The sequence below is a fragment of the Dryobates pubescens genome, chromosome 11, assembly GCF_014839835.1.
Source record: "Dryobates pubescens isolate bDryPub1 chromosome 11, bDryPub1.pri, whole genome shotgun sequence".
Classification (NCBI taxonomy): domain Eukaryota; kingdom Metazoa; phylum Chordata; class Aves; order Piciformes; family Picidae; genus Dryobates; species Dryobates pubescens.
In genome coordinates, this window is record NC_071622.1 from 3504560 (window position 1) to 3518872 (window position 14313).

General features: G+C 41.9%; 1 protein-coding gene across 1 annotated transcript; it reads left to right on the forward strand.

Moving 5' to 3' along the window:
• The first annotated feature begins 3447 nt into the window (after positions 1–3447).
• Positions 3448–13673, forward strand: RABGGTB (Rab geranylgeranyltransferase subunit beta). The gene is made up of 9 exons (XM_054165441.1): positions 3448–3498; positions 4098–4205; positions 5236–5433; positions 7255–7360; positions 8752–8804; positions 8920–9030; positions 9980–10105; positions 10905–11054; positions 13126–13673. The coding sequence occupies exons 1-9, from the start codon at positions 3496–3498 to the stop codon at positions 13264–13266; spliced, it is 996 nt and encodes a 331-aa protein (XP_054021416.1). The 5' UTR covers positions 3448–3495; the 3' UTR covers positions 13267–13673.
• Positions 13674–14313: the final 640 nt, after the last annotated feature.

The following is a 14313-nucleotide window of genomic DNA, read 5'->3' on the forward strand; positions in this document are numbered from 1 at the left end:
GTCAGTGTCAGGGAGAGTGTGAAAGGGGATTGATAGTTCACTGTCCCTTTCAATATAACTAGAAGGCATCAAGTTAAATCAGCAGATGGCAGGTTCGAAATAAATGGAAGGAAGATGGTTCTACACCCCGTGTGTAGTTCATTTGTGGAATTCATTGCCCTTGGATGAAATCAGTGCTAAAATTATAGATAGATTCAAAAAGAGAGCGAGACAATTCATGCAGGAAGTTCCTGACAAGGGTTAACACAACAAAGATACCGAAGAGAGGTAGGTGTCTTTGGCTGAGGAAGTCATGTGAAGGCTCTGAAAAATATTTTTGAGGAAGTTACTGCTTCTGTATGTAGTCCCCAAAGTGCTGACCTCTGTCAGAAGTCAGGAGCCCTTTCTCTACTTCCTAAGAACTCTTAAAACACTGCAAGTGGTGCACTCCTGCCACTTCATGCAGCTTGTCCTGCATGGTAACCCTGGAGCTGGGATTTTCAAATCACCTGCTACGACGATGACAAAACTTCAGTTAGAAAGTTTGCATGAGCACATCTAATCAAACATGGTAGACAATGAAATGTAAGTGGGGAGGATACATTTTGTTAATTAATTTGTGTTAATCACTTATGTGTTGCAATTGAAGACTATTTTAGTAAATGGATCATTTCAGCTGTAGGAGGTCTAGGCCTGGGCTGTTTTGAAAGGTGCCTTATCAGGGAAGAGTTGGCTTATGGATGTACAGGGGTTCAAACTACCACTGAAGAAAATTCTATAGGGGCAAGCTCTGTCTTTTCTTGCATCCCTTTTTTTTGGAATCTGTCCTATTTAAAACTATGGATTAATGGTCTAAATATTTTCTTTCAGCAAATGCCAGTAATCATTGCAGGAAATGTGCATCAGCAGAAAAAGTACTTAGGAAGAATGACAGAGGAACTGACGATGTGTGCAAGTACAGTTGCTACACTGGAGCATATTAATAGTATTACTATTTTCTCTCTTTTAATTTATTTCTTCTTCCCCCCCCCAACTTAGCCCATTTTGGTTTGTAAAAAAACAGCAGCATTTACTGAAGGACAGGGAATAGCTAATGAGATACACTCAGTAAGAAAATAGAAGATACCACTTGGAAAACTGTCCCTATCCTAAGTCACTTTAATGACCCCTTTCAGGTGGAATTTCCTTCAGAATTACAAGAGGCTGTTTTTTCAAGTCCAGCATATTTTAACCTAATATTCCTTTCCATCAGTGTAGACACTTAATTATGTCTTCAGTAGTAATAGCTGAGAAAGTATCATTGTGAGATTTCTTTTAATGTAAACTTTGCATAAAGCCTTGGCAGTGCTGCCAGAATGGACATTCCTGGGATTTCTGGAACTAGGCACTGGTGGAGCCACACCTGCAGTACTATGTCCAGTTTTAGCCTTCCAAGTACAAGAAAGATAGGGATTAATTGCAGCAAGTGCAGCACAGGGCCACAAAGGTAATTTAGGGAGTGGAACATTTCTTGTGGCGAGAGGCTAAGGCTCTGATCCTGAACAAGGGAGGCTCAGGAGTACTCTTATGTATGTGCATGAATACTGGATGGGATGCAGTGGAGAGAGCCAGCCTCTCGCTAGTGGCCATGGACAGGACAGGATGCAATGGGCACAGACCAAAACACATAAAATACCACTGGAACACAAGGAAAAAAAAAATTAAAAGTATTTCTTTTCTCTTGTGAGGGATATTGTACACTGGCAGAGGTTGTGGACTTTCCATTCACAGATTCAAAACTCAGCATGGTCCTTGACAGCCTGCCCTGGCTGACCTTGCTTGGGCCAGTGGGTTGCACTCAATCTCAAGAGGTCCTTTCAAACCTTGATGTGCCTGTGGATTCAATTTCTAAACAAGATGTCCTTGCCTTGGTGTGGTCTCTTTCATCCATTATCTGAAATGAATGCTGGATGGCACAGTTACTGTTATCAGGCCTCAGTTTTGCAATGCTTATTTCTCAGATAGGCCACCTGGGAAATTAGTTCTTCAAATGTTTAATCACTATAAATTACCAGCTTCCCTGCAGGAAGAGCAATAATGCAACACCCCTGGTAAGTATTTGACATATGTAAAAAACATTTATTTAGGATATTTATACTTGGGTGTTCTGTGCAAGCCACCATACATCTCTAATACAGAAACAAAATGGTGTTCCTGCCTGGTATGGGTCTGTGGTGAACATGTGCCAACATCAAGTGTTGGTAAGCAACAAAATAATCATCCTTAGACATTTTTTAAATAGGAAGCAGTGGAAGGGTCTCTTTTTTTTAACAATGGGAGTTACCCTTTCCTCTTCTGTGACTAAATTCTTGGATCTGCTTTTTCAAAGGGCTGAGGTAACAGAAAAACTGAAGCTCTTACCTTGAGGCTGCATTTCAAACTGCAAAACCTGAAGAGTTTTAACTGAGTCAGTGTGTAACTACATAGTGTCTTTGTCCATTGCATAATGCCTTGAGAATGTTTTTAATGTTTGCCTAGGGAGTTAATTAAAAAGCTTTTAATCTTGAAAGATGAGAGGCCAGTCAAGTGGCTCATCAACTTGAAGACCATCTGTGTGCAGTAGCAGAAAGAGTTATGATTGTGACAGGAACATCCTTATCTTGATGAAGAAGTTGGCAGAGTTGGATACACATTCCAACGCCCTTAATAGCACAAAAAGCTAACGTGAGGAGGGGGATTCACCGCCAGCAGATGACTCCTGCAACCGCACAGGTGTTTTGCTGAATCACACCTTATGAATATATAACAGGCAGAAGGAGTAAGTGCATTAGATAGTTGTGATTTTGGGGAAACTCCTCTGTAAACAGCCACGGGCAATGTTGGGCGGCGTGCCTGGTTTGGGGAGCGATCCCCGCGCACCCGGCGTCGCAGTAACCAAATGCCTGCTTCTCAATGCCGCGTCAGTGCCCAGGAGCTCGATGCCCGGTTGCGTTAACAGCGCTGTTTCTGGAAGCTGCACTGTTCGCTGTGACTCCAGAAAGCGCACTACGGGCGTTAGCAGACTTCAGATTTATCCCCTCACCTGTTTTACAGTAACCTTTACTGTAGAAAGCCTGCACGCCTTCATGCGCACACAGGTTCCAGAGCGGCCCTGCCGCGGGCCCACCGAGGGGCTGCTGGACGCTCCACGGTACCGGCCGCGCAAGGCGCCTTCGCCTCAGGTCCTGGGTCTGACGGGCACTCCCCGACCTAGAAGGGCTGCGCCTCCTCCACGCAGCTCTGCCGCCCTAGGAGCGACCCGCCGTTCTCCTCGGGGCCGACAGCGGCCGGGCTGCACCGGCAACCGTAGCCGGCCGAAGGTCCTCGCATACGGTACATCAGGACGCTGACAGACGATGCTGGGCTGTCTCAATCGTGCCCCGGTGGCTAACCCGAGCCGCAGCGGGCGACTACGGGGCAGCTATAGCGAGGCCCTGCCAAGAGCTACTTCCTGCTCCGCCCAGCAGCGCGACGCTCTTTCCGGTGCAGGCGGCGAACATGGTAGGTACCGCTCGCTGCGGCGGGGAGAGGGCGCCGCCCGGGCCGGTGGAGCTCGCGCCCTTGCCTGCGGGGAGACGCGACGGCAGGCAGCCAGCCTCCCTCATAGGCCTACTCGGCGGGCCGGGACCTGTGGCGGGCTGAGTGCTGACGCTGTGGTCATCGCCACTGCGTTTGCGGAGCGGATATGGGAGTGCCGCTACCGCCCGCCCGGGGCGGTCCGGCGACGGCAGGACGCGGAGTGCACCGCGCGGTAGCGCCGGCCCCTGCCCCGGTCCATGAGGCCTCGTGGTCCGAACCCGGCTGGGGCCTTCGCGGCTAGGAATGAGGCCTCCTCCGGTGTGCGGAGGGCTCTTCCGGGTGCTCGGTTTGCTTCCGGAAAACGGGGTGGGTGGGTTTCAGCTTCTGTAGAAGGTTTTGTTCGCATCCTTCGTGCGAAGGATTTAACCGGATCCGTGAGTGGCGACAGGAGATAACGATATCGGCCCCGCGTTGGAGATGGCCAAAACAATGTTTCCGCAGCTACTGTTGACTAAATGGTCCCTAGGCGCTAGAGCCTCTCGAGTGGACGGTACAGATGACGTTTTGGTAATTTTTCACAGGGGACACCGCAAAAGGATGTTGTAATAAAACCCGATGCCCCAAGCACACTGCTTTCGGAGAAACACGCGGAGTATATAGCTTCCTATGGGACAAAGAAAGATGATTATGTAGGTACCAGTTTGTTTCTCTACAACTCGTGTTTAGTTAAGAGTAATAATCACCCCTATTTAATGCCTTAGGGCTAGGGGTTAGATGTATGTTCACAAACTAATCGTTTCTTGCTCTGCACTCCAAGGTGTAAAAGAAAGGTGTCTTTGTTAATTTCTCTGGGTCCATGATGACTTTCGGCATGTATTACCCGAGTATAAATTTGAAGATAATAATTTAGCTCTGAGACCTGAGAAATTAACTGCTGTTGCTTCTTCATCCACTAGAATGCACAAGGAATAGAGCTGCATTTATGCGTTGCTCTTTGATGGGGCAGCAACTGAATCTCATTACAGCACCGTTCTGTGCTTTCTAGGCTTTATAAACACTTTAATGAGCTTCAGTGTCATAGTCACAGGTCACCAGATGCTGCCCACAATGGTACTCCAGCTCTAGCAGATATAAAATGTCAATAACTGCTTATGTCTGAAGTGGTAGTTGCCTTTACCATCCATAAAAGCACAATTGCTAATGATAGTTGTGCTTAAGAAGTGCTGCATACAGAAAATCATGTTTATGGGTAGTGTAGGTGATTTAACCACTTTAAGAGAATTCAATATGAAGTGTCACTTCCTCGTGCAACTTCAGATTATGGCAGTCTTGCCACTTGGAAGTAAGTGTCATTAAACATAAGGCTTGTTTCTGTACTTGTGGGTGGTAATTTGGATGCCAAGATAACGTGATCTGAAGTAAATTGCTGCCTAACTGGTTGGATGTGTTTAATTTGACATGGAGCTTGATATTTTGAACTAGGAAACAGAGGGGGAGAAGGGAATGGAGTACATGTGGATGTACATACGTGTACCTACAAGCACTCGTGTATTACAGACATGGTTTGTAGAGTATTTGTGAATGCCTGATACCTAAGTTGTTGGTGGAGTGGAAGGTGGCTGACATACTGCAAGCTGCTTGTAGATGTTAACTGTGGTTTTGTTGCTCTGTGTTGCCAATGTGCTGATCTGATTAAGAACTAAAGCATGCCCTCCCTAGGAATACTGCATGTCGGAGTATTTGAGGATGAGTGGTATCTACTGGGGGCTGACAGCAATGGACCTCATGGGCCAGCTGCACCGAATGAACAAAGAGGAAATTCTAGCATTCATCAAATCCTGTCAGCATGAATGTGGTGGGATAAGTGCCAGCACAGGTCATGATCCTCATCTCCTGTATACCCTCAGTGCTGTCCAGGTAAATACAACAGGGTCATTTCATTTTGATGATTGCAGATTTATGAACCAGGCAAGGTCAGATGAACCCTAATGAACAAAACTTTAGGATTTAGCTGCATCATTTCCTAAAAAATGGTCTGCTTTCAGTGATCCTTTAGTGGTGACTTTATTCTTGATAAATTTTGTGATGGTCACCTTGAAACACTTACTCAGTTTCGTGGCTCCAGTAAAACCTGTAACTTAGTTTCTTTAGGCTGGGAGCTTATCCAAACTGCCCAGTCAAGCTCCTTCCATAAATTCTAATCCAGTGTAAAGACAAGGGGGTGCAGTTTGAGGTTAGTTACTTTTGCATCTTACAGATGTTAGTTCTTAAATAAATGCTTGATGATGCTGGGAGATGTTTTCATGTTAACTGCCTGCAGCTTTGGATGTGCAAAGCTGAAAAGTGCTAGCAAGTGCTGATGTAAAGTTTTTGTGGTAAGTGTAAACAGCATGTCATAGTGAACAAACACCATTTAGTCCTGTCTTCATACCCAGAGTATTTTAGGGCTCATGTTACATTTTCCTTTGATCACAATTAACAATAATTTCTGCAGATTTGCTTTTTAAGAAGCATGCCATGGTTGTATATTTTTCTCTTGCAGCTGCACATGCTTTTATGCACTTCCTCTAGACCAAAATTCAATCTAACAGTTGAAAGGTTCCAGCTAGGTGTTCCAAGCCATAGCTGGTATTTTTCAGAATTGGCACTATAACATTGCATAGTTTCAACTTAAGTGCTTGCTTTATAGGTTATGCAACTTAGGAGTAAAACTACAATGCCAGCTGGGGCTCAAAAGGAGCATTGTTGTTTTCACATGATATTTTGTCATATGGGTATATTGGTTTAAATTGGTGCTGGCTCAGAAAACTGTATTCCCTACTGTGACCTTTATTTTTCTTTAGAATTTATTGACTGTACAGTTTGTGTCTAATCATTTATACTTCCATTATTGCAACTTACCTCTACTCATTATATTTACAAATTGAATGTAAATAATGTTATCCTTTCAAACCAATCACTGGCAGCAGGCTTGGACTGTAAGTGGTATTTGTAACCAGCTGCTTAACTTACATTTGCACATATCCAATTAGCAGCAGTGCACAAGCTACATGTCTAGGATGTCATTATCCCATTACAAAATTAACCATAATCAAATCTCTGTTGTACATAATACCAATGTCAACCCAGATAAACCTGATTATGCTTTTGAAAAGAGAGCTGGAAGTTGGAAAGCACCAAGGCATGAAAGGGTTCAGCTTGAATTGTGAATCTGAGAATCTGAATTGCCCACTTGAGCATTTCTTAAAGTTTGTAGACACAGGTGAGCTGCAGCAAATGCAATTTGATTTTAATAAACTTTACCAAATAGTATTTATGGTCAATTAAACAAAATCTTTTATAAATCCAGGATTATTTTTGGTTTAGCAAATAAATGCTGTCTACAACTACCTGAAGGGTGGTTGTAGCCCGGTGGGGGTTGGCCTTCTCTCCCAGGCAACTAGCACTAGAGCCTAAACCAGTGGAGGTTTAGGCTTGAGGTGAGAAGAAAGCTCTTCACAGAGTGTTGTTAGCCATTGTAATGGGCTGCCCAGGGAGGTGGTAGAGTCGCCTTCCCTGGAGGTGTTCAAGAGGGGATTGGAGGTGGCACTTGGTGCCATGGTTTAGTAGTCGTGAGGTCTTGGGTGACAGGTTGGACTTGATGAGCTTTGAGGTCTTTTCCAACCTTATTGATTCTATGAAATCCTAACATTTTTCTCCTCTTTGATTGTGACTGTTTGTTTGTTTGTTTCTCCACAGATTCTTACCCTGTATGATAGTCTACATGTTGTTGATGTAAACAAAATTGTTGAATATATACAGAATTTGCAAAAAGAAGATGGATCCTTTGCTGGAGACAAATGGGGTAATTGTGAGACTTGAAATTTAGTGAGTAGGTTGACATGTGTGAGTCTGTAAACTTGTTTGCTTGGATGTTTGATTTTTTTTGCTTACATATTTATGTGAACACTTTTTTTATGAGGTATGAAAAAGGAGGTTTTGTGAAGGACAGATTTGTTTCATTCTTTTCATAAATATTCTAAACTTCAGTTCCATACTTGTATTGAAAGTAAATAGTCTGGTTCTTAAAAGAAGAAAACTTTGGGGCATTTGTAACTTGACTGTGCTTTGACATACTGGATATGCTGTTCCATAAGGAATATTTGCTGCTTGGTATTTAATAGCAGTCAGCTACAATCTTTATCCATTTCAGCTGGGAAAAGATCTTTCACTATATGGAATTAAGAAAAAGTGATTTTGCACTCCTCAACTTCTATTACTGACTTTGTTTCTGCACATACATTCTTTACATGAACAAAGAAGCGTTTTTTTGAGTGACTAAATATTTATGTACATTTCCACAGAACACTTGAATTTGAATAAAATCTATTGCATATCCCTTGTTCTGGTAAAATTCAGCATCAGGATCGTGGCAGTATATGCTGTATGCTGTATATACAGTATGCTGCTGTAAAGGGAGCTATTATGCTATGGGTTAAAACAGTTCATAGTTCACTGCATCCTTTTTGTTCCAAGTATTGAGACAAATGGAAACAAATGTACTAAATGTACAGCTGATTTAGGTGATTTCTGAAAGGTGGTAACAGCACAGTGGAAGGAGTGTGATAGCTGATATGGTACAGAACACCTCTTTTGGTTTATACAGCTCAGCTTGTGGATTTCTTAAGAAGAAAAGTCTTGCATCAGTTTGACCAAAAAGCGAATGCTTGTGGCCATTTTCATTCTGCTCCAGGTGTGTGTCTGGAAGCTTTAGCTTCCAGGTGTGAATGTGCAAAATAAAATTTTTATCATTATTCCTCTAAAAACAGAAATTATTTTTACTTCTTCTGGGGCAGATGAAGAGTTGTATCAGAGTATTTTTGAGTCCACTGCTCTGAAATTATCTAGTAGAGCATTAGAAATCAACTGTAATATTAAAGTTACCACTACTGGAATTAATGTGCATATGGGTCTGACTGCACCTGCTCAAAATGAGTTGCTCACTTGCATGTACAGTAAAAATGCAGATCACTTGAGCTGTAATGTACACTTTCTAGTGACTGAGGAGAAAAATCATGTGCTGGAAATGGAACAGTACCGAGAGGCAGGGTACATGACAACAGTTTTTGGCTGATTTATGTTTTTCAATGTAAAACCAAGTATTTAAATGTTTTGTTCCATATTTTCACTAGTGATTTTAATGTGTTTTTGTTGTTGTTAATAAAAATACTTCTGTTTTGTCCCCCCACATTCTAGGAGAAATAGATACAAGGTTCTCCTTCTGTGCTGCAGCAGCTCTTGCACTTCTGGTAAGTCCTAAACCGTTGCTTGGCACAAGTACAGAATCTTCTCTTGCTACTGCTATATTACTGTTGCCACTGAGCTTGGTAGAATCTAAAGAGCATTTGTTTTTCTGACTTGCAGGGGAGGCTGGATGCCATTGATGTGGAGAAAGCAGTAGAATTTGTTTTGTCCTGTATGAACTTCGATGGAGGATTTGGTTGTAGACCAGGTTCTGAATCACATGCAGGACAGGTGAGATTCTCTTTATATGGAAATGTTTTACATTTGCAAGCATCACATACTGCCTATAAATACTTCTTTACAACATCTATCAGTGATGTCAGTTGATGTACCTTTCTCCTTTCCCAAATGCCTGACTTCACCTTAGTTAAATGATACTGTCACTTGATACTGGGGAGAAGAGGCCAACCCCCACCTAGCTCCAGTCTCCTTCCAAGAAGTTGTGGAGAGTCAGAAGGTGTGCCCTCAGCTACCTCTTCCCCAGACTAAAAAAGCCCAGTTCCCTCAGCTATTCTTCACCAGACCCTTCACCAGCTTTGTTCCCCTTCTCTAGACATGATGCAGCAAATTGATGCCTTTCTTGTGGGGGGCGGGACAAAACCAAACCCAGGACTTGAGGTGCAGTCTACTTTACACAGCATAGTGAAAGTAGGCCTGACGTGACTAGATGTATGTGGGACTGCCAGGATGGTTAATCATCAGAGTTAATGTGTTTCTGCTAGAGAATTCATTTGGTCTTTAGTTTGCCTTCCACAAGCCCTAGGGCACAGGAACAAACTAGAGGCTGGATGCAAAAGTTTTGTAAAGGCCATATCCAACATGCAGAAAAAAATCTGAGTAGTCTGGCTTGGGAATCTCTATTTTTCTAAGGAAACTATATGGCTCTGCCTAATCTTTTAGGATCTTTTTCCAAACCTTGCATTAATGTCTTGTGTTAGTAAAATCTGACAGTTCTGTAGTTGCATTGTCCAGCTGGCAGCTTTATACACAACCAACTGTAACAGTTACAAACTTTTCTAATGGAAAAGCTAAACTAACTTACTGAAACTTACTGAGTTAAAAGTTGCGCTTATTGCATTGTTTGCATGACCATATTCCCACTTCTAGATCTTCCTGCATATAGTCTGCTGAACTGTATGTAGTTTTTAAATACACAAAAATGTTATGTCTGTAATTTTAGATCTATTGTTGCACAGGATTTCTGGCTATAACAGACCAGTTGCACCAAATAAACGTTGACTTGCTGGGTTGGTGGCTTTGCGAACGTCAGTTACCTTCTGGAGGTCTCAACGGACGACCAGAGAAGGTATTTGATGGCTTCTTTTCTTTGTTCAAACCATAATAAAGACTTTTTTTGCTAAAGCTGAAGTGCTTCCAGAAAATGCCATGACTTCTATGAAATACTCAACAAACTTTTCAGGGAGTCAGGCCTTAAGTTTGCTTCTTCTCTTTCTTGCTATCACTTGTCACGCGGTCCTTACCTGTGCTTGGTTTGAGCCCTCAGTTAAGGATGTGGATGTGCTGAGGTTTGGCTTGCTGACCCCTGGAGCCAGTATCCTGTTAATCAGGGCCTGAGTTTTCTGACATGAGGAATTAACTCTTCTGTAGGAGGTGTACGAAAGTCATTGGTTTTACTGAATGAACACCCTGAGTGTAGTAGTGTTCCATATCATACTAGGAAACTGTGTAACCTGCAATAATTTCCACTGGCAAATAGGTAACCAAGCAACAGATTTTTTTTATTATTATTATTTTTTAATTAAATGAGTTGATATGAAGTTCTTTGTAGATACTCCTGAACAAGGCACTGTGGGTTCTTAGTCTCTCCCACAAAAAGTGAAGGCTGTTTCAAAATCATACGGTTGTGGTTTTGTTTCTTGGAGAAGTGAAAAGGCTTGAGAAAAAGAGGCTTTCACTTGCTGCAAAAGGAAGTCTGAAAAGAAACTGCATCCAGGAACTTCTCTTTCATTCCAAAGAAGTTCAAAGTGTTGTTTCTCTGCAACATTATTAGACAGCACACCTAGTACTTCACAGAATTGGCAGTATAAATTGAAATAGCATGTTTAAAACAAAATGGAGTAATAATCTACTTCTCTGCTTGCCAGTTGCCTGATGTATGTTATTCCTGGTGGGTGCTAGCATCTTTGAAGATGATTGGTAGGTTACATTGGATTGACAGAGAGAAACTGCGCTGCTTTATTTTGGCTTGCCAGGATGAGGAGACTGGAGGATTTGCTGACAGACCAGGAGATATGGTAAATAATTCTGCACTAAGTTTAACATACCTATATAACAGAAGTATAAAATTTCAACTGAAAAGGTAAATTTTCTCATTTGAGTGTAATTTGATTCATGATCCAGGTATGAGCATTTTGCAGAGCTTGCAGTTTATGTTGAAGGACAGAACTGGGTGGAATTGCTTTTTCAGGATTACTTGAGAGGCACTTTTCACTGTCATGTCCCCCACTGTGGTCAATTGCCATTCCCTACATATTCTGATTTGGTTACCCTAAGATGTACAACACAAATCATTTCTCACAAGGCCATGTGAAAGGTCTCTGTGAAAAGTCTGTGTTTGCTGGGCTTTCGTGGATATGTGGGTTTTGGGGGGGTTGCAAGCCAGAGTTAGCCAGTGCAGGTTAAATAGTTTCAATTCTGGGTGGTTTTGCCTCATCTAAATGAGTCCTGAGTTTTTACTAAGAATGCTTACATGCCACCTTTTGTTCTGTACCATCCCAGCTTCTAAATAAATTATCTCAATGGCATTTTTCTAAATGAGGGAGGAATAAGCTTTTGTGATCACATTATGAAGAGGCTGGTGGTATGGATTTTCTGCTTGGTTGAAAGAGCAATTACAGTTTAGTTGGTCTGTTCTCTCTGGTTGCAGGCAGAAATAATTGAGATTGTCCAAGTAAAATAGTCAATACGGTTTTTATCTTTCAAGGGTGCTGGGCAGATAAAAGGTACTAGGAGATCTCAGTGCAATTCCTGTAGAACACTTGGCTATTTATTTGTCAGTGGTCAGGGGCTAGTCTTTGCTGGTTTTATTGCAGCTGACCACGTTTTCTGCTTTCTCCATAAATGCATTAAGAACTCAAGGTGTTTTCTGTTTCTTTGCAAGCTGATTTATTGTTGCCACTTGGGGGAGGGAGAAAAATCCTTTTACTCTGGCCTATTATTTGGGATATGTTTTGGTGTTCTTAAAATGGGAAGATTTTTGTGTTTCTAAGGAGCTCACAGAAAGACTTTTCCCTTTGTGGAGTTCTCAAAGAAAAGCCTCCAAGTCTTAATGCTTTTCTGCCTTTGAGATTAGGCTTGAGCTATTGAACTATTTTTGTCTTGCTTAGAAGAGCAACTTTGAAAGGCTTTCCTCTACACCTAATGCAGGCATCCTTGGATTTTTGCATATGGAGTAGTGGTTATTTCATATCATGTTTGCCTGACATCCATTGCTGAAGTGGGCACTGCCTTAGAAATGCTGATGGCTACAGATTTTGACTTTGTTCTTGCAGAAATTAATTCCTAATAGTTTCTGTTGCTTTGGGTTTTTTCCTTGTTGGTTTTGGGTTTTTGGGAGGGGTGGATTATGGATTTGGAAGGGTTGGGGTTTTTATCATTACTATTAGGTTCTAGTCTTTTGATTTGACATTGTATTTCAGCTTTTGAGCTGCTTAACCAGTAAGACAACTCTGCCATCTTTTAAGTTCCAAGCAGCTGCTTCTTGATCACTTAATTTTGTAGCTGTGCTTATTAGCTGCCAGTTGTAATTCAGCAGGTTTATGTGCTTTAAAGAAAAGTGTGGAAAGGAGCACACAACATAGCAGCAGATACATCTAGGAAACTGGGTTTCCTGAACATATATACAGAGATTCAAGAGGTTGAGTCCCATTTCTTCTGGGTTTCCAGTTTGCTCACACAGTAGGTTGCTTCTATCCTCTCAAGATTACACAGCACAGCTCTGTACTCAGACTGTTAAAGAACCTCATAACAGTGCTGAAGAGCAAATGGGAAGTGGTACTTGTAGGTGATCAAATTTACTTCTAGAATGTTTATTATCTTTGCTTCTGCTGCCCTATGACTCCATTGCATGCTAATGGAGACAGGGAGCTTCCTGCCAAAATCAAAGAGTTGAAAATCATCTTAGCAGCAGGCAATCATCAAGCACCTCCAAGTAAATCATAGTAAGTGCATTCTGTAGAAGTTATCCTGCTTGTCAGCACAAAGGAAAGTTTGTTCAGTTGCATCATCTTCTCTAGCCATGGAGATTTGCAGTTCTCCTTCTAGCAGACTTCAGGAAATGACCACAAGCTTGCTTTCTTCTCACAGGTGGATCCATTTCACACCTTGTTCGGAATTGCTGGACTATCTTTATTAGGAGAAGAACAAGTTAAGGCTGTCAATCCTGTCTTCTGCATGCCAGAAGAAGTCCTTCAAAGAATAAACGTACAGCCTGAGCTGGTGAGCTAAGCCTTGGAGAGACAAAAGGTCAAGGTGCCTAGTTGCTTTGGTCTTGCTGAGTGAAGTCATCTCATCTCTGGAACGGTTAGATGTGTTTGCACCACGAGAGTAAAGCAACAGCTGTACTGTGGGCTTTGCCGCTTCCTAATCTATATGGGAACAGGCTGGCTCTAATAACCGAGTGTAACGTGTTCTTTGGTTGTATATAAGAGATGTAGAAACATTTCTAATCTGTATTTAAATATATGGGCCTCTGCTGCTTTTGGGTTTTATTTTAATACACAAATCAATGCAATAGTGTGGATGCTTTGGTTTTTTGTGTTCCTGTGATACCAACCATGCCAGTGTCTGTCTTTTCACAAGCACGTTTTGATGGTAGATCACACAAAGCACTTTAAAAGAATATTGGGGGGGGGCGGGGGAGGGGAAGAAATCCCAAACCAACAAACAAAATCCATCTTAAGCCATGCACTTCATGCCACACACTTGTGAACAGGAAGAATTAAACAGACATTTGCCATTACTTTTATATAGTGAGAAACAGCTTTTTCTTCTGATAGTAATTGATACCAATGAGAACAAACATTACAATTCTATTAAGTGTATACATGTCTTTATTAACAAGTTCCTTAGGCAAAATTTGCTGATATTTGAAATGGAGCATACCTAGAGTACGTATAGTGAAACTTGCTAACTTGAAGCATCTTAGAGAACGACAGTGACTTACAGAGTTGATACTAAATTAGTTGCTGGGTTGAAATGTTGCTTTTGAAGACAGTAATTGCCAGCACTTGTTTATGGTGCAACTGAGAATAAAGACTAGCTCTGAAAGTACTTGCTGTCTGAAGGGTGAAGTCCTCATTGTCTTCACAGAAGCTGTAAAATTGCCTCTCAATTTACATGCCACACACCCTGGCTGAGAATGAAGGATGTTCCAGTTGAAATACAAAGTAAAGGGTGATGAAGGGGAGGAAGCATTGCATAATCTCTGTATTTAAGGTTAAGAAAGATCTAAAATTGTTTTAAGCAGTTTTAAAAGCCTGCTGGTTAGTCTTA